Source organism: Pristiophorus japonicus, chromosome 5 (assembly GCF_044704955.1).
Source record: "Pristiophorus japonicus isolate sPriJap1 chromosome 5, sPriJap1.hap1, whole genome shotgun sequence".
Lineage (NCBI taxonomy): Eukaryota > Metazoa > Chordata > Chondrichthyes > Pristiophoridae > Pristiophorus > Pristiophorus japonicus.
In genome coordinates, this window is record NC_091981.1 from 125,673,386 (window position 1) to 125,693,478 (window position 20,093).

Genomic DNA, 20,093 nt, shown 5'->3' on the forward strand with positions numbered 1-20,093 from the left:
TCCCATGTTTGTGCTATAGCTTGTGTTCGACCAGCTGCCATAGTACATTATGCTACCTGCAACTAACAGGTGTTACTAAAGCTGATTATTTTATTAATTGGAGAGAATGTTGCTAGTAATGCAGCATGTATTTACTCTTTAATTTCCCAGTGTTAATCCCTGGAATTAATAAAACATTGTTGTGTCTGGTCTTAATTGAGCTGGGCTCTGCAAATGACTGAACATTGGTCACTGATTCCTGGATGATTACAGGATATGTGATCATATATGAGGCAGCTGCTGGCAAGGTTAAAAGATAGGAGTAATTGCAAATTATTTTTTTGAACTAATTGTCACAGAATACATACCAAATTACAATACAGTTTTGAATAATATTTGATTTTGCTTCCCTTTGCCGTCCCGAAGAACTTTAAACAAATTCTGTTCCCCAAAATTGTTTACTTTTGAATATACTATATTACCTGAATTTCATAGGACAGATGAATGCAATTATATTATTGTGCTTAGGGACTTGCAGTGTTTTCAGTCACCGAGATTAGATTCTCCATCAGCCTAGGATTTCCCAAAGTTCATGGGCTCATTGATGGCCCCCAAGTGTCCGCTCAGGCTATTTGGAACCAATACTGTGGCCTACGTGATTAGAAAGGCTTCCACTCCATCTGCCTGCAGTTGGTCCGTGATCAAAAACACTACTTCATGCAGGGCAGGGACACTTTCCAGACAGGAGTCACAATGCTTTTATTTTATGGCAAACGGCTGTGCACGTTTATTTGAACGGAAAGGCAAATTGGAAAGATGTGCCCTTCAGAGAGCAAGGCTGTCTTCTTCAGCCTTGGACACGTTTGCACTAACCACAGAAAAAAGTTGATAGACTGCGACCCATGCAGCTTCCACGTCATTATAGAGCCTGGAAGCAGTATGTGAAATGTGTCAACAGGCCAGGGAATGCTTAGCAATGTTGCTTCTCTAATGGCTGCAAAAATATGCGGGCCCTCTTTGGCAGCAGAAGCACAGTGGAACGAGCAACAGTTATATTTGGGTGCGCGGGCCTTTTAACTGGCTGCCAGGCCCATTCAAATCTTCGCGCATAGAATCATAGAATCGTTACAGCAAGAGCACCTCAGCTAGTCACACTCTCCTGCCCTTTTCCTGTAGCCCTGCAAAAAAAAATATTTCAGATACTTATCCAACTCCCTTTTGAAAGCCATGATTGAGTCTGCCTCCACCACCCTTTCAGGCAGTGCATTCCTGATCTTAACCACTCGCTGCTTTAAAAAGTTTTTTCTTGTGTTGTCTTTGCTTCTTTTGCCAATCACCTTAAATCTGTTTCCTCTGGTTCTCGACCCTTCTGCCAATGGGAGCAGTTTTTCTCTATCTACTCTGTCCAGTTTGCTCATAATTTTGAACACCTCTATCAAATCTCGTCTCAAACTTCTCTGCTGTAAGGAGAACAATCCCAGCTTCTCCAGTCTATCCAAGTAACTGAAGTCCCTCATCCCTGGAATCATTCTCGTAAATCTTTTCTGCACCCTCTCTAAGGCCTTCACATCCTTCTTTAAAATGTGATGCCCAGAATTGAGCCAGTTGAGGCCGAGCCAGTGATTTATACAGATTCATCATGATTTCTACACTTTTATACCCTATATAGGGCCTTTTTTCAGCAGGTTTGCGACCAGATTTTCGCCGCGATTTGACCCTCCACGGCGAAAACCCGGTCGCAAAGCCTGGGCGGGATCCTCGGGTACCTGTCTGCTGCGGCACTTCCAAGTGCCACCGGGGAGAGGTGCGCCGACGTGTAACGGTGTGGATTGTGCTTGCGTCGGACTTTCAGCTCTCTCCCAACCCATACACCGCGTCCAGAATAGTGACAGGTCAAACCTGTCGGTGAAGCCCTGCCAGCAATGATAAGTATGAAAACCTGCAAAAAAGGTAAGTTCAAGTTTTTTTTCAACGATTCGATAGATAACGGTCTTGTTAAATGTTTTTTGGAATTTTTTGTTTTGTTTTTCCCCCTCCCAAGGCCTGTCTCGCAGTACCCCCGGCCCCGGACTAAAGTTGCCGAAACTCGCGGTTTGCACCGCGAATGCTTGTGCAACGCCTCCCTTACCGATGCATCCCTGGCGCAGACGAAAAGGTCAAAAGTTCGGGCTGAAAACGGTAGGACAGTGCAAACGGTAAGTTTCACATATTGCTACCGTTTTCGCCGAAAACAACGAAAGCCGAAAATCCGGCCCACACCTCTATTCATGAAGCCCAGGATCCCATAAGCTTTTTTTAACTGCTTTCTCAACCTGCCCTGCCACCTTCAGCGATTTGTGCACATATACCGCTAGGTCTCTCCGTTCATGCACCCCTTTTAGAATTCTACCCTTTAGCTTATATTTCTTTCCTCATTTTTTCTACCAAAATGTATCACTTCTCACTTTTCTGCATTAAATTTCATCTGCCAAGTGTCTGCCCATTCCACCAGCCTATGTCGTCTTGAAGTCAATCACTATCTTCCTCATTGTTCACTATACTTCAAAGTTTTGTGGCATCTGCAAATTTTGAAATTGTGCCCTGTATACCCACATCCAATATATCAAGAAAAGCACTGGTCCTTGAACCAACCCCTGGGAACACCACTGAATGTGTAACTGCATGTACGGTTATTCCAATTGAAAAGCCGGTGAACGGCCTGCATGGGATCTCCAGACCACTGCGTGGCCGTGCAGCTTAACGGGAATATTGCTCCTGACCCTGCCAAAGTACCCGAGATCTAGAAAAGATCACCTCATTTACATGGCTCAGCTGGGCGCCTGCGCTATTATGGACACAACTTGTGCACCCGCCAAAGGAGGAGGGTAAGAAGAAATGTGACACCAGATGTATGTTCATACCAGATGGGCATTGCTGGCAGACCACTGCCAGGAGGCACTGCAGCGAAAATAATCACCACTTTTTAAAAGGAGGGCCGATCAGGAAACCTGCATGGAACAATTTATGGGGTCTTGTAAACGAGGACCTCGGATCTTGGTGGGCCCCACTACCATCTCTTAGCTGACCTGTTGGCCAGATTAATCTCAGCATCCAGCTGAATGGAGCCTAAGGTCAAGGAATTTCCCAGTGTGATGTTTCCAGCACCCAGCTGATTATCCGCACCTCCGACTTACACCAGGAATGCAATTTAGGGTATTATATCTGCTCCACCAGGTTCAAATATTTTCAGTGCTATTTTCATTATTAGAGGGAAAAGGTAAACTACAAGCAGCAAATGCAGTCAACAAGTTTTACCATGGCAAAACTATCCCTTTAAATCTGAACTATCTAGTCAGGTGCCCTTCTGCACGGTATGCTGTTACAGTTTGATATTATACAGGAAATTGCAGGCGTTTGAATTAAAAACAAGTTCTAGCTGTGAGCATTTTCAATCCACTGTTGTTTTGGATTTTCCCATTCAGTTCTCTGGCATAAACTTCACTGACTTTTTTCAGCCTCAGTACACTGAGGCCAGGCAAATAAAAACAAGTCTAGTAGTTCATGATCAATAAGTGCATTTGAAGTGTTCAAAGGGGAATGAATGGTGTTAATATTTTGTGTCCTAGGTTCTCTCTATTGTGTATATAAAAAGACTGAATACAATATTTTACACCAGATGAATGGAACTAAATGCAACCTTTTGAAAAGATTTGGCTGCAAGCTCCCTCCATTGTGCAAGTGAAGTCAGAATAATATGCTTGAGGAAATGTGAGCATACTTATTATAAACATTGCCAGTTCTCTGCGAATGGTAATGTTCTACCTTTCTTGTGGCATTTTGTAAAATTGCTGGTTCTTTCCACGAAACAGCAACAAATTAATTAAAAATGTCAATCTTGCCTAAAGGCAAGAGGGCAACATAGTTTGCGTTGTCACATAGTGAGAAATGATGAACAATACATCCTTACACATTTCCAATTTGTCCCAGCCAAAATATTTTGGATTACTACGCCCTACCTTCATCACCTACACAAACTAAAATTGTAGGTCATGCACACATCATGCTGTACTTCATAAACAGCACAGACTGGGGCCTGATTCTGTGGGGATTAAGTTATTCAGTCACATTTATTCTAATTTGTCAGATATTGAGTACAGTGGATAATCATAGTTTGGTTTTGGACTGAAATAATATAAACTCCAGCAAGTTACTAATTAAGATCTACATAGCAGTGGTGGGAAAATTCCTTTGGAATCTCAAACATTGTACTGTACTGGTTTAGGCATAACACTGCTTAAGGTGATTTAACAATAGAACTGGTTTGCCCTTCTGAAATTAGCATTTTTTTTTGCAATACCATGGAGCCTATGTCCTCTTTTGTTGTCAGTTTCTATCTATGGCCACTGTTTTGTAAAGCTCCAGTTCTTTTCGTTGGACCCTTACCCTTTTTTATCTGATAAACCATTCATCTAAATATTATTCTTTGATTTTCAGTTCCTGCCCTTTTGTCACTGTTTTACATATGTATACTCTATTCTTACTTTCTTGTTACTTCCAGTTAATTGACCATTGAGTGACATGAAAAAAATGCCTGAATGGGAAAAAAATTTTCAAGGTATCATTTGTGATTATTTCGTGCCTATCACATTTGATATAGTTTTTGAAATCAGTATAGCCTGTGAGTAAACTGTCATTTGTAAATGAAAAGCTGCAGCATTCCACTTATACAATATGACGAGCAATTTGTCAGCCCTTTATTAGTATTAATGGGCCCAAGTTTCCCCAGGAGTTGCTCCTATTTTTTTTGAGCAACGAGATTTTTTTGGAGTAGCTTAAAAATCACAATTCTCCTCATTTAATTTGCTCCAGTTCAAGTGAGTTAGTCCAGTTTTTTTTTTAGTTCAGTTTTTTTTTCAAAAGGGGGCGTTACTAGCCACTTACGCCTGTTTTGGCCATTTAAACAAGTTTAGCCAGCGAAAAGTTACTCCTAACTCGCACAAGTGGCCACTTTTGTATGCTCAGAAAAACCTTGCAGAGACTTAAGAAATCAGCGCAGGTAGCCAGAGATGGGGGGAGGGGGGGGGAAGTGAGAGGATTTTGCAAAGCATTAAACACCTTCACAACAACATTAAAGAAGCATAAATACATTTAAAGCACTAAGCACTAAACAAAGCACAAAAATAAGCATTCAATAACAAATAAAAAATACAAGGAAGCTGAGAGGACCTGCACCTAGCACCAAGACTTACAAAGCACTAAACAAAGCACAAAAAGTAATAAGCAATTAATTAATAAAAAATAGAAGGAACCCTGCACCTAAAGCATCAAGACCAAAGTAATAAGCAATCAATCAATCAATAACAAATAAAAAATAGAAGTCCTACCTTTATGTGAAGGGAAGGCAGCGGGCCGCCGATGAGGGAGCCCATTCGGCCAGGGCTAGGGGAGGTAGACGCACACCAGGAGGCTAGGCTCAACGCGGCATCGGTGAAGGGGAGAGGGGGGGGAGACGGGGAGCATTTTATTTTTTTTAGATCCAATAAACCAATGAAGAAACTTCTTAGGCTACAATTGCTGAAGCTGTGGAGGATTCATACTTCCAGTTAGGTGGAAGTACCCTCTTGGATTTGTAATAACGAGCCAGCCTGTGGATTCTGTTCTCAATAAGAATCAAACGGAACATGGCATCTTTATGCTTCCTGTTCCTCTCCAAATGCTTGGGGACAGCTACAGCAGTCTTGATCAAATGGCGGGGAGCCCATTTGGCCAGGGCTAGGGGCGGCGTGCTTCGGGCCCCTCCCACACAGCCTGCAGAGATTAGGGGGCGAGGAGCTACTGCACATGCGCGCACACTCCAGCGCGCATGTGCAGAGGTCTCGGCACTGTTTTCAGCGGCGGGACCTGGCTCCGCCCTCCCATTCCTTCTGCGGCGCTACGCCAAGGGCCTGCATTGTTCCAGCTGCGGGGAGAATACCACGGTAACTTTTAGGCGCAGTTTTTGTTCTAAAAAGTCGCCGCACCTCATGGAGGTGCGCTGTTCTAAACATGGGCCGAACTTGGGCCCATTATGTGGACTGTCTGTCTTATTCTATTCATATCTGGACCAACCTCAGCCCTTGTGATGTATTCCCTCTGTAACTCCAGCAATAGTGCAATGGATGGGCCACAAACAAGGCCAGTACCTGGCTTTTCCCCAGAGTTTCCAATGGCCTTTGAGAGCGACCCTCCACCCATCCCAGACAAGGCCATTGACACAGATTGGACAAGGCCATGGGCAGGATCGCTCTACATTGGGAGTTCCAGGCATAGGAGAAGGTCAGAAGAGGATCAGCAGGCTGTATGCCCAAGTGAGAAGGAGTGTACCAATCTGCTGAATGGCAGTTGTGGGCATACCTTTGAAGTACAGGTAGAGGACTGTGCTTGAACCCCCAAATGTAGAAATAAGCTCCACCCCTTACTAGGCAGTGCAGGAATTCCCTTGCAAGGCCGAAATGGGTGTATCTGGGTCCTGGTTGATGGTCTTGCCCTTCTAGTGTACTCCCGGTGTGGAATTTCAGCCCCACAATACTATTTGAATTATGTTTCAACCAGCAGTGCTGTATTTTCTTCTGCCAAGACTGTTATCCTCACACATGTGATTATGGGCTCAATTTTCCACATGAGCGAATTTTGGCGCTGTTGCAGAGGTACGTCTGATTTTTCTTTAGTGGCCCAACTGCAAGAAAAAACATTCCAAGTTTCGCCGGAATTAACTTTGAATTTGGAGCAGCGCACATTGGCCTTAAGCTCTGTGGGCGGAGCTTAAGGCCTGCGCCAAAAACTGATGTTGCTAGGGTAATGAGGGATGCTCTGAACGGCTGAGACTGGAAACTGAAACTGATGAAGGGCTGGGCTGGAAACTGATGCCATTGCCAGCCCGGGCCAAAAGGACCCTGCACCGGCCCGCACCTATCCCGGGCCGAAAGAACCCCGCACCAGCTCACCCGTGTATTATCTGACTTATCATGAGTAACCCACAGGATTTGTAACACATAAACTTCTTTCTCCATCCCCCACCTCCCCGCCCCTCCCCACCTCCTTATTTTCTCTCCTCTTTTGGAGGCTCTGACTCACTTAGTATGAATACATGGACAGCATCCATTCTCCAGTGCCTTGACCAGGTGAGGTAGTTAATCTCAGCCAAAGAGTTAATGCAGGCCAGTGTGGAGTCCTTTCAGCCCAGAATGTCAGCGGGCCGGCCCGCGCTTATCCCAGGCCGAAAGAACTCTACACCAGCCCGCACCTACCCCGGGCCAAAAGTACCCTGCACCAGCCCGCTACCATCCCAGGCCGAAACCCCCTACCTACCTGCCCTGTCTTCAGCTCTGCTAAAACAATGGCGTCTTCTCTCTGCCGATTTTCTCTTCACTGTGCCAATTTCCTTAAATGTAGGGAAGGTTTTTCATGAGGTGCAGTGCGCCATTTTAGAAAAAAACCATACTAGGCCAAACTCGCTTAAATGGCCAGAAGTGACGCGCATGGCAGGTTCCACCCCTAGTGACGTCAAAAAATTGTGAACTAAAAAAATTGGACATACCTACTTTAGAACGGCGTGGAAACTTTGGCCAAACTTTCAGATTATTGTCTGCTCTAAAAAAAGAAGCTGCGTACGCCAAAAAAAGGCGCAGAATGGTGGCCAAGATTCAGCTCTATGGGCCCAAGTTTCCACACGATAAAAAACGGGCGCCCCTCCGAGCTGGGCGGCCGTTTTTCACGCCTAAAACGCGCAATTCTGGAGCGCCCTGCAGCTCCATGTCTGTTTGGCGTGGCGCCCAGGGGGGTGGAGCCTACCATCGCGCCAATTTTGTAAGTGGGAGGGGGCGGGTACCATTTAAATGAGTTTTTTTCCTGCCGGCAACCCTGCGCGTGCGCGTTGGAGCGTTCGCACACGCGCAGTGTGAAGGAAACATTGGCACTCGGCCATTTTTGTAGTTCTTTGTAGTTGTTTAATTTTTGAACATTTTTTAATAAAAGCACATTGCCATCAGCACGTCAGCACTGAGGCTTCTTGCAGCAGTGAGAAGGCTGCAGGAAGCCTCAGAAAGTTGAGGCAGCCGTTTCCCTAACCCCGCCCACCGTCGCGAATGGTTTCCTCCTTCCCCCTCCCCCCCCCCCCCCCGCGGGAAAAAAGGCTTCCTCCCCCACCACCCCCCCCCCCCCCCGCGGGAACGAATGGCTTCCTCCCCCCCCCCCCCACCGCGGGAATGAACGGCTTCCTCAACTTGTGAGGCTTCCTGCAGCATTCTCCCTGCCTGAAGCACTTTCACACAGGTAGGAAGATGGTTTATTTAATTTTTTGTTTGCTTATAAATTTTTATTCAGGTTGGATTTATTTGTATAATATTTGTATAAGTATAAATAAGGATTTATTGTAGAATTTAATGACTTCCCTTCCCCCCCCCCTCCCCCCCCCCACCTCATTCTGGACGCCTAATTTGTAACCTACGCCTGATTTTTTAATGTGTAGACAAGGTTTTTTCAGTTCTACAAAAATCTTCACTTGCTCCATTCTAAGTTAGTTTGGAGTACGTTTTCACTGTGGAAACTTTGAAATCAGGCATCAGTGGCCGGACACACCCCCTTTTGAAGAAAAAATTCTGTTCCAAAGTGAAACTGTTCTAACTGACTAGAATTGCAGAAAAAAAAATGTGGAGAATTGCGATTTCTAAGATAGTCTGTTCTCCACCAGTTGCTCCTAAAAATCAGGCGCAAATCATGTGGAAACTTGGGCCCTATATCCCTACTCACCAAATGGCAGTTACGGGGACTTGGGATAAATAGGGATATTAATATATTAAGGGCTTATTATTGGGCAAAACAACCTGTATCATTGTTGACCAGAAACCTGGGTGGGTAGAAAAGATTAACTAGTAGTTAATCACTATCTGCTCTAGTGCCATTTTGTTTTTAATAAGTGAAAAACCTTTACTCTAAAATGGACAGGCAGGAGCTCAAACAGGATTCAAGATATGGCAGGATTTTGCTAGATATCTCCAAAAGTGTTTACACTTTATAACAGACTGTTAACTCCAGGGTGATTTCCTCTCTGCTAAGTTCTTGAATAAAGTGGCAATGGCTGCCAGAAAATTCCGCTTGAAGGCTATACCGGTTTGCTGAGAGGCCAGAAGTTCAGATTTTTTGCCCTATTTGCATAATAATTTGTGAGGCAGTAACCAGAGGATACAGATTTAAGATCATTGGCAATAGAACCAAGTTGGCGATGAGGAGCAAAATGTTTACGCAGCGAGTTGTTATGATCTGGAATGCACTGCCTGAAAGGGTGATGGAAGCAGATTCAATAGTAACTTTCAGAAGTGAATTTGATAAATACTTAAAAATGAAACATTTGTAGTGCTATGGGGAAAAGACAGGGAAGTGGGACTAATTTTGGATCGCTCTTTCGGAGAGCCTGCCGAGGCATAAGAGGCCAAATGGCCTCCTTCTGTACTGTGATTCCACGATTGCACTAAACTTTTCCACAAAATTGCAGTCATGATCACTATTTTAATACAGCACAGAAAATAAGATAAAAGTCTCCTCTATTGGTTAGCAATAAGGTCCTGCATGAAAACAATTTACGGCCAATTTAACAAATGCACACTGCCAGCAGGTGAGATTCCCCACCAGGTGTATGATTTTGTAAAATTGCCCCATTGGGCCGTCCTAACGAAAACGCTAGAGGCATAGTCCATCTATTTAAACTTTCTCTACTTTGCTAAAAACTAGTATTACATTGTATAATCTTACTCAGAAAGGCATCTCAGAAAGATGGCTGCTGTGTAAAATGGAAAAAGTTGTACAATAACGGGTGCTCAAGTAAACTTGAGCGAAATCATATTATTGGAGCAGTGTAAAGAAAGCATTGCTCTGCATCTTTATCCAACCTAGGAGTGCTCAAAGCTGACATGGGTTGCCCAAAATGGAAAAAGAAAATATTTCATTCCTTAGCTTGGTGGACGCAGAAAGTTACCAGAATAAAATATGCAGATATGAAGACATCGACAGCTCTGGGGCTAAATTTTGCGAGACTCGCCAGCAGTGCAAAACTTTACAGAATTTGCCCAATACTTCTTTAAAAGGGAATAATCAAAGTGGTGGTATAGTGCCTTTACATATTTACGTATCATGGAATACGAGCGTACAGCATCATGACCAGAATTTACCTCATGCTGAACTCCTGATCCCATCTAGGTCATAAACCAGGAGACTAGAGGGAAATTAACCTGAGCTGCGTTCATGAATCCCCCATCAAGAAGTTCTAAAAGTTGGTCAAAGTGCCTATCCTTTCAGCCAAGAAATGGCAAATGATGGAAATGGTGCTTAATAAGGGGAGAAATCATAGGGAAAAGAAAAATGAAAATCAAGGCTGGCATACAACTTCAAATAATCTATTTCAAATTTGCCCAATTTTCATGGAAGGTTGAACTTAGAACCTGGAGATGTAGTGAAACATTGTGTAAGTCATTTTGCACTACGTTAGCTTTTATGGCTCTTTTGCCTACTGAATTTAAATTCTACTGTACAGTTTCTAACAAACACAATAATCATTCTGTACACCCATGACAGATTTCCTGATATGAATGGCTGAAAAGTTATATGCCAAACTAAACTATGCTAAGAGCTAGGTATTTGGAAGTTGGTAGTATTATGTACTGCTGTGAGCCTGTGACCTGCTATGGATTTTTTTTAAAAAATTAATTCCTGGGGTGTGGGCGTTGCTGGCAAGGCTAGCATTTATTGCCCATCCCTAATTGTCCTTGAGGAGGTGGTGGTAAGCTGCCTTCTTGAACTACTGCAGTCTGTTTGGTGAAAGTACTCCCACAGTGATTTTGTCATAGCAGTTTGGTACAACTGAGTGGTTTGCTGCTATTTCAGAGGGCAGTTAAGAGTCAGCTACATTGCTGTGGGTCTGGAGTCACATGTAGGCCGGGACCACATAATGATAGCAGAGTTCCTTCCCTCAAGGCCATTTGTGAACCAGATGGGTTTTTAAGACAATCCGATAGTTTCATGGTCACCATTACTGACACAAGCTTTTATATTCCAGATTTATTTAATTAACTGAATTTAAAATCCCCCAGCTGCCGTGGTGGGATTTTAACTCACGTCTCTGGATTATTAGTTCAGTTTATTCAGGTAGCCTGGTCCCTAAGCATAAAATATATTAACACAAAGAGAATCAATTTTTATTCATTTAAGGTTGGTTGTTCAAAATAGTAATACAATCGCTCGAAATAACAGCTTACACAAAGTTTGCACCGCAGTTGAATAATTTACCACAGGTAATTCAAACAATTAGCTTGTCCTCATACCACATTGATTTCCAAACATTATTATTCTTACATGTCAAGTTTTCTGCATCCTATTTATGGAGATACCCTGTGCTGGAGACACCCCATGCACGTGTTAGTAATAATTTTCCTTTTCTCTCCTGGTAGAAGATGCAGGCAAATTTTATGATTTTATGGTTAGTGCAACGGAGCACACTTTGAGAATCCGGGCACAGAAGTCCAGGCACCCGATTCACAGCCAGCACAATTATTCATCCACATCCTGAATCATGCATTCTGACCTCCACATTTGCCACCACTCTTGATACTTTTATATATATTTTACAAAGCTTCTTTACTGGATAGGGGTATTGTGTTCCTAACACAGATGAGACTGCACACAGGGAGGTTAAAGTAACAGTGACCTCAGTCTTTATTAAGACACTCCAAAGTGAGGAACAGGCCTTAGGGGCCGGCTTATATACAGTGCTCCCAAGGGATGCTGTGATCCATTGCGACTTCAGGGGATGCGCTCCCTGGTGGCGGAACATGGAAGTGCATGCTTTACAGATACACAATATCACTCCCCCGTCCAAAGTCAAAGTGAAAACTGTTTACAAGGTGAGGCGGTCGGGAGCCTTTCTTTCCCTGGTGGACCGCCTCGGTACAAATGTCTGTTCTGGTGTGTTGGCTGTGCCCTCGCTGGGCTGGCGTGTTGTTGGCCCTGCAGGGCTGCTGGGTTAGCCTGGCCTTGCTGGGCTGTTGGGCGTGATGGGTTCAATTTCCTGGTCCAGGGTGGTGTCGTTGATCCTTTGGGTGTGTGTTGTGGGCTCGAAAAAGGTGGTGTCTGCTGTGGGTTGTTCAGGGTAGTCTGTGAACTGCAGCCTCGTTTGGTCCAGGTGCTTTCTGCAAATTTGTCCAGTTTGACAACAAACACCCTACTCCCTTCTTTAGCTATCACCGTGCCCGCGATCCACTTGGGACCATGTCCATAGTTTAGCACATACACAGGGTCATTCAAATCAATTTCATCAATTTCCCGTGACACAGTGGCGCGACCATCATTTACATTTTGTTGCTGCCGCCTACTCTCTACCTGATCATGCAGGTTGGGCTGAACCAGCGAGAGTCTGGTTTAAAGTGTCCTTTTCATGAGTAGCTCAGTCGGGGGCACCCCTGTGAGCGAGTGGGGTCTCGTGCGGTAGCTGAGCAGTACTCGGGACAAGCGGGTTTGGAGTGAGCCTTCTGTGACTCGTTTAAGGCTCTGTTTGATGGTTTGTACTGCCCGCTCTGCCTGCCCATTGGAGGTTGGTTTAAACGGGGCCGAGGTGACATGTTTGATCCCATTGCGGATCATGAATTCTTTAAATTCGGCACTGGTGAAACATGACCCGTTGTCACTGACCAGTATGTCAGGCAGGCCGTGGGTGGCAAACATGGCCCTCAGGCTTTCAATGGTGGTGGTGGCGGTGCTTCCCGACATTATTTCACATTCAATACATTTTGAAAAAGCATCCATCACCACCACCAGGAACATTTTACCGAGAAACGGGCCCGCATTGTCGACATGGATCCTCGACCATGGTATGGAGGGCCAGGACCACAAACTTAGTGGTGCCTCTCTGGGCGCGTTGCTCAACTGAGCACACGCGCTGCATTGCCGTACACAGGACTCGAAGTCAGAGTCGATACCGGGCCACCACAAGTGGGACCTGGCTATCGCTTTCATCATTACTATACCTGGGTGCGTGCTGTGGAGATCTGAGATGAACGTCTCCCTGTCCTTTTTGGGTAGCACAACGCAGTTACCCCACAACAGGCAGTCTGCCTGAATGGACAGCTCGTCCTTTCGCTGCTGGAACGGCTTGATTGGCTCTTGCATTTCAACGGGGATGCCGGCCCAGCTCCCATGCAGTACACAGTTTTTTACTCGGGACAGCAGAGGATCTTGGCTGGTCCAAGTCCTAATCTGGCGGGCCGTGACAAGTGATTTATCATTTTCAAACGCTTCCACGACCATCAACAAGTCTGTGGGCTGCGCCACCATCAGCAAGTTTGCAGGCTGCTCTCAGTGGGCAATAGTAGCCGACTGAGAGCATCCGCACAGTTCTCGGTGCCTGGCCTGTGGCGGATGGTATAGTTATACGCTGATAGCGCGAGTGCCCACCTTTGTTTGCAGGCTGAGGCATTAGTATTTATCCCCTTGTTTTCAGCGAACAGGGATATGAGGGGCCTGTGATCGGTTTCCAGCTCAAATTTGAGGCCAAACAGGTACTGATGCATTTTCTTTACTGTGAACACACACGCTAATGCCTCTTTCTCAATCATGCTGTCGGCCCTCTCGGCCTTAGACAAGCTCCTGGAGACATAGGCGACAGGTTGCAACTTACCCGCGACGTTAGCTAGTAATACACACCCGACTCCGTACGACGACGCATCACATGCTAGCACAAGTCTTTGACATGGATTATACAATACAAGCAACTTGTTGGAGCATAAAATGTTTCTGGCTTTCTCAAAAGCAATTACTTGTTTTTTTTTCCCCCATACCCCGTTCTCACTTTTACGCAATAACACATGGGGCTCTAAGAGGGTGCTTAACCCTGGTAGGAAGTTACCAAAATAGTTGAGGAGTCCCAGGAACGACCGCAGCTTTGTGACATTCTGTGGCCTGGGCGCATTACTGATAGCCTCTGTCTTGGTGTCTGTGGGCTGAATGCCGTCCGCCGCGATCTTTCTCACCAAAAACTCCACTTCTGTTGCCATGAAGACGCATTTCGACCTCTTCAGCCGCTGCCCTACGCGATCCAGTCGCTGGAGAACCTCCTCCAGTTTTTGTAGGTGCTCGACGGTGTCCCGACCCGTGACCAATATGTCGTCCTGAAAAACCATCATGCGTGGTACCAACTTGAGTAGGCTCTCCATGTTTCTCTGGAAGATTGCTGCAGCCGACCGAATTCCAAACGGGCATCTGTTGTAGATGAACAGTCCCTTGTGCGTGTTGATGCAGGTGAGGCCCTTCAAAGACTCCTCCAGCTCCTGCGTCATGTAGGCCGAAGTCAGGTCGAGCTTGGTGAACGTCTTGCCTCCTGCCAGTGTCGCAAATAGGTCGTCTGCCTTAGGTAGCGGGTATTGGTCCTGTAGCAAGAAACGATTAATAGTTAATTTATAATCGCCGCAAATCCTGACCGTGTACTGGAACAATCGGACTGGCCCACTCGCTGAATTCGACTGGGGAGATGATGCCCTCGCGTTGCAGCCTGTCCAGCTCGATTTCCACTCTCTCCCTCATCATATGAGTTACCGCTCGCGCCCTGTGGTGAATGGGTTGTGCCTCTGGGACCAAGTGGATCCGCACTTTCACCCCAGAAAAGTTTCCAATGCCTGGCTCAAAAAGGGAAGGAAATTTGTTAAGAATTTGGGTACATGAGGCCTCATCGACATGTGATTGCGCTTGGATGTCATCCACGTTCCAGCGGATTTTGCCAGCCAGCTCCTTCCAAGCAATGTGGGGCCATCGCCCGGGACAATCCAGAGGGGCAGTTGATGCACCGTGCCCTCGTAGGTGACCTTGACCATGGCACTGCCCAGGACAGTGATGAGCTCTTTGGTGTACGTTCTCAGTTTCGTGTGGATGGGGCTCAGGGCTGGTCTGGGTGCCTTGTTGCACCACAGTTTCTCAAACATCTTTTTACTCATGATGGATTGGCTAGCGCCAGTGTCCAGTTCCATGGCTACGGGTAAGCCATTCAATTTTTCTTTTAGCATTATAGGTGGACATTATGTCTCAAATGTGTGCACCCCGTGTACTTCAGCATCTGCCTCCTCTCTCTGAGGCTCTAAATTGCTTTGATCCACCCTGGATCGATCTTCCTCTGCCATGTGGTGGTTAGCAGGTTTTGCAAAGATTGCAGCTCGTCTGCAAGCTCGTTGGAGGTGCCCCATTGTTCCACAGCTCTTGCAAACATACCCTTTGAAGCGGCATGAATAGGCTAAATGGAAGCTTCCACAATGCCAACAAGGTGTGAATTGCCTTGCATTCATCCTTTGCTGCGGACTCTGAGTCATCTGGGTCACCTGAGGCCTGCTGGCAGTTGCAGACTCATGGTTTCTGCCCTGTACATTTCTGCTTGCAAACACAGTTCCAGTTAATTTATGAACATTGCTAGCACTTGTGTGCTGAGAGGCTTGTTTGGTGTTATCACTGGTGGACATAAACTGTGCTATCGCAATGGTACTGAGGGCCGGTCTCGTGGCCAATGCCCAGGACAAAACAGTCTCTGAGCATTTGCTCCAGGTAGCCATCAAACTCACATTGTCCTGCAAGTCATCTTGGCTCGGCGACGTAGCTCATCACTTCCTGACCTTCAGATCGCTGGCACGTGTAGAACCGATACCTCGCCATCAGCACGCTCTCCCTCGGGTTAAGATGCTCCCGAACCAGTGTACACAGCTCCTAATACGACTTATCTGTGGGTTTCACCGGAGCCAGAAGATTCTTCAATGCTGTAGGTCGGTGCCCCGCAGACTGTGAGGAGGACCGCTTTCCTTTTTGCAGCGCTTCCTTCTCCATCTAGCTCGTTGGCTACAAAGTACTGGTATAGCTGTTTGACATAGGCTTCCCAGTCCTCACCCTCCGAGAACATCTCCAGGATGCCCACAGTTTGCTGCACCTTTGCGTTGGATTCGTATACTCGTTGCCAGTTATTGTGTTCCGAACACAGATGAGACTGTGCACAGGGAGGTTAAAGTAACAGTGACCTCAGTCTTTATTAAGACATTCCAGAGTGAGGAACAGGCCTTAGGGGCTGGCTTATATACAGTGCTAACAAGGAATGCTTTCAGTTTGAAATGGTATCTGAAACCTGTATTTTTGGATGCTAAGTAAGACATGTATCTCTAACTTGTGTAAGTGCACAAGAGGTAATACACAAGTATCAAACAAAGCGTCCTCGCTAACTGTGTTTAGCAATATCCTTCGTCATTCAGAACTAAATTATTAACATAACTGGAAAAATTCATTCAACTATTTCAGTACATGCAGCAGTATCTGTACTAAGTCTTATGTCTAAAAAAAATCACAACAACTGTGAATTAAGAGTGAATGCCATTTTGACTAATAATTTGTTTCTATTTTTTCAGTGCCCTTTTCCGTGGTAATTCAGATGTTGATCAATTAGGAAAAATTTTTGAGTAAGTTATCAGTATTTTACATTAAATTTATGTGGTGATTATGGATTTAAATGATGCTAAACATATTCTGCAATTCTGCAAAATATAAACTTTCTGACTGTTTTCAAAGTTTTTTTTCAATGTGCTTTGCTTAGATTTGGTAGCATGATTTTTTTTAATATGTAATAATGTAAACAAAATAATACTCCAATAATAGTTTAGGACTCACAGATTGTGCCAATTAGCTTACTTAAAGAGCTGTCAAATTTCACAGCTACAGCCAGGCTACCAAGTATCTTTCCTTTTTTTGAGGTATTCTTCCACTAACTCTTTCTTAGCCTCCTTACACCATCCATAGCCAACTTGCTATCAACAGATCAAGTCATGGAGCAAGAACTGCTCTCAGGCTTCCACAAACTCTGCCCTGGAACTGGCCACAGGGAGAGCAGTCATGGAATGACATTCATTTGCTCTGTCCTTCTTTGTGGCGCAATGCCTAATTTCTCCATGGTGTCTATTCATGAGAACCGAGACTTAGCAATTGAGTCTGCTGGGATTAAAAGATGAATCTTACAAAATTGTGCTCCCAGGGCACTGCTGGTAGCACATATTGGAAATGTGTGTATGTGTACTCCCCATGATTTTCTGTAAAGGATGGAGTCGTGGGGAACATGCATCTGAATTTCCAAATTGTGCTATTACGTGGAGCTCAATTTCATAAAATCGGCCCTTAAGTGTCATGAATCCAGATTCCTACACCTCTGTTTTCCTGTCCCACTGATTTTCCATCATTAAACCTTTTCCATTATCAACTTTTTCACAAGTCCTACAATATGCAAAAAAATTTTAATATCTGTGATTCGGGTGAAAAGTTTAAATATAACTTTCTACATATTTTAATTTTTACTGCATGAATTGTAAGAATTAAAAAATAAGTTCCAAGAATCATAAGACTCATAAATGAATGGTAAAGTATTGGCATTGTTGCAATTATCATTCATTGTTATCCCCACCCAGGTATGGCTAAACTTTGAAAAGCATTTAAGCTGTAAATCCAATTTTGCGTTAAAAATAAACGAATGCTCATGTGCTTCAGCAAAGCTGAATGTTAGAAATGCAGGACTGTTGTGGACTTTAATACATCAGAGTTGAATTTATAATAAGCTGGAAATAAATCCTGAATCAATGTGGTCAATCCTAAATAAATGCAGACTTTCATTATTTTTGTTGAATTTTTCATTGAAATATTATTTTAAAAAATTTAAATTATTCCTTCATGGGATGTGGGCATCGCTGGCAAGGCTGGTATTTATTGTCCTTCCCGAATTTCCCTTAAGAAGATGGTGGTGAGTTGCCTTCTTGAACCGCTGCAGTCCATGTGGTGAAGTTACTCCCAGTGCTGACTTTTGTAGCGTTTTGGTAAAACTGAGTGGCTTGCCCATTTCAGAAGGCAGTTAAGAGTCAACAACATTGCAGTGGATCAGGATCGGGTAAGGGCAGCAGATGTCCTTCCCTAAAGGACTTTAATGAATCCGATAGGTTTTTACGACAATCTGGTAGTTTCATGGTCATCATTACTAACTTTGTAATTCCAGATTTATTTAATTAACTTAATTTAAATTCCCCCAGCTGCCTGGGTGGAATTTGAACTCACGTCTCCGGATTATTAGTCCAGACCTCTGGATTACTAGTCCAATAACATAACCACCATGGTACCTGTTGGTGTCTATGATTATCAACTTTACATCCATACCACAGACTAATAATTATTTCTGAGGCCTGCTTAAACTACGAGAGGAATTTTAACCCACAAAAACAGGTGGGTTTGGGTCAGGTGGGATGTAAAACAATTTAAATCTTAAACCCAATCCCAAACCCCCTCGAACCCGCCGCCTTCTGCTTTTAACGGAGGCGAGGAACGGACTTCCAACCTGCTCCCAGGAGGCGGGTTGGTCATTTAAGAAGATTTTATCTCCATTTTAAGTTTAACGCTAGCCGACCGGGTTTGAGGTGAGGACTGATTGTTTGTGGGCCAGGAGTGCTTCATCCCAGCCCCACAAACAAGCCTACTTCCCTTTCCACAACACACCTGCCCACAATACCACCGCCCTCCTTCCCACAATCAGATACCGCCCCCCACACCGCGCGATCACCAATCTGCCCAATCTGTTTCCAACCCCCCCACGATCACCCGCTGACCATACAAGACACGCTGTACCCACACCACCACCCGCTCCCCTCCCCCACCCCCACGATCGCTACCCCAGCAGCACAAACTTACCTGCTCCTGGGCTGCAGCCCTTGCAGCAGCATCCCACGTCGGCCGGGAAGCCAAGTCTGTCAATCAGGCTGGCTTCCAGCTGAGGATTCAGTTTTTAATAAACACCCACTCTGTGGATCCACGGGTTCAGAATCTCGTCCCAGTAAATATTGGGGCCTACGTATCTATTGTTATTTTTACAGAGTTTACGAGCCAGAATTCTAATTTCAGGCTGCCCATAATCTGAGAAGAATAGTTATCACAATTAAACATGATGAAAGAAGCATGTTTTATCCCCCTTTCTCAATGAGAAGGAAGGATATAACGATGCTTAAAATCCTTCCGTCCATGTCAAAGGTGATGATGACCAAACTATCTTACTTTTGAAATCTTACAACAAAGTGCTGTTTCCATAGTAAATCTTAGAGGCCGAACTTGGTGGACCGCCTAATTCTTGGCGGTCTCGAGGTGGTCGGTCAATCTTCACCGCCCGGTACCGCTGGGGCGGAGTGCTGGCAACATTGGTCTGGGCGGTGCGTCAGCGGAGTGCGACAGGCGCTCTGCTCCGGCGGTGCAGGGCAAGTTGTCTGGGACACGGGACTCTTTGGGTCCTGAGTTTTGCGCACACGCGCTCTTCCATCGTCCCCTCCTCCCCTGCCGAAAAGAGCAGTCTGGAGACCAGAGACTGCCGACACCGGATCGCAGGTAAGTGCCTCGAGGTACACGCAGATTTTTAATTGTTTTTTGCAGTGTTTTTGATTTATTTATAATACTTATATTGTTGTTTGTTTATTTATTTATTTTCACGTTTTTCGAGGGATGGGGTGGCGGAATAGATCTCTGGAGGGGAGGACTAGATGTCGGAGTGGTACTAGATCTTGGACGGGGACTAGATCTTGGACGGGGACTAGATCTCAGGGTGGGATTAGATCTCAGGGGATTAGATCTCTCTGGGGGGATTAGATCTCTGGGGGGATTAGATCTCTCTGGTGAGGATTAGATCTCTGGGGGGATTAGATCTCTCTGGGTGGGATTAGATCTCTGGGCGGGATTAGATCTCTGAGGGATTAGATCTCTCTGGTGAGGATTAGATCTCTGGGGGGATTAGATCTCTGGGGGGATTAGATCTCTCTGGTGAGGATTAGATCTCTGGGGGGATTAGATCTCTCTGGGTGGGATTAGATCTCTGGGGGGGATTAGATCTCTCTGGGTGGGATTAGATCTCTGGGGGGATTAGATCCCTGGGGGGATTAGATCCCTCTGGTGAGGATTAGATCTCTGGGGGGATTAGATCTCTCTGGGTGGGATTAGATCTCTGGGAGGGATTAGATCTCTGGGGGGATTAGATCTCTGGGGGGATTAGATCTCTCTGGTGAGGATTAGATCTCTGGGGG

At 45.2% G+C, this 20,093-nt stretch overlaps 1 protein-coding gene across 1 annotated transcript in view; it reads left to right on the forward strand.

The window, feature by feature from the left end:
- cdk6 (cyclin dependent kinase 6) overlaps positions 1-20,093 on the forward strand; it is a 388,215-nt gene that overhangs the window by 350,873 nt on the left and 17,249 nt on the right. The window contains exon 6 of the mRNA XM_070880916.1: positions 16,410-16,460. Coding sequence (XP_070737017.1) covers positions 16,410-16,460 — 51 coding nt within the window. The remainder of the gene's footprint in view (positions 1-16,409; positions 16,461-20,093) is intronic.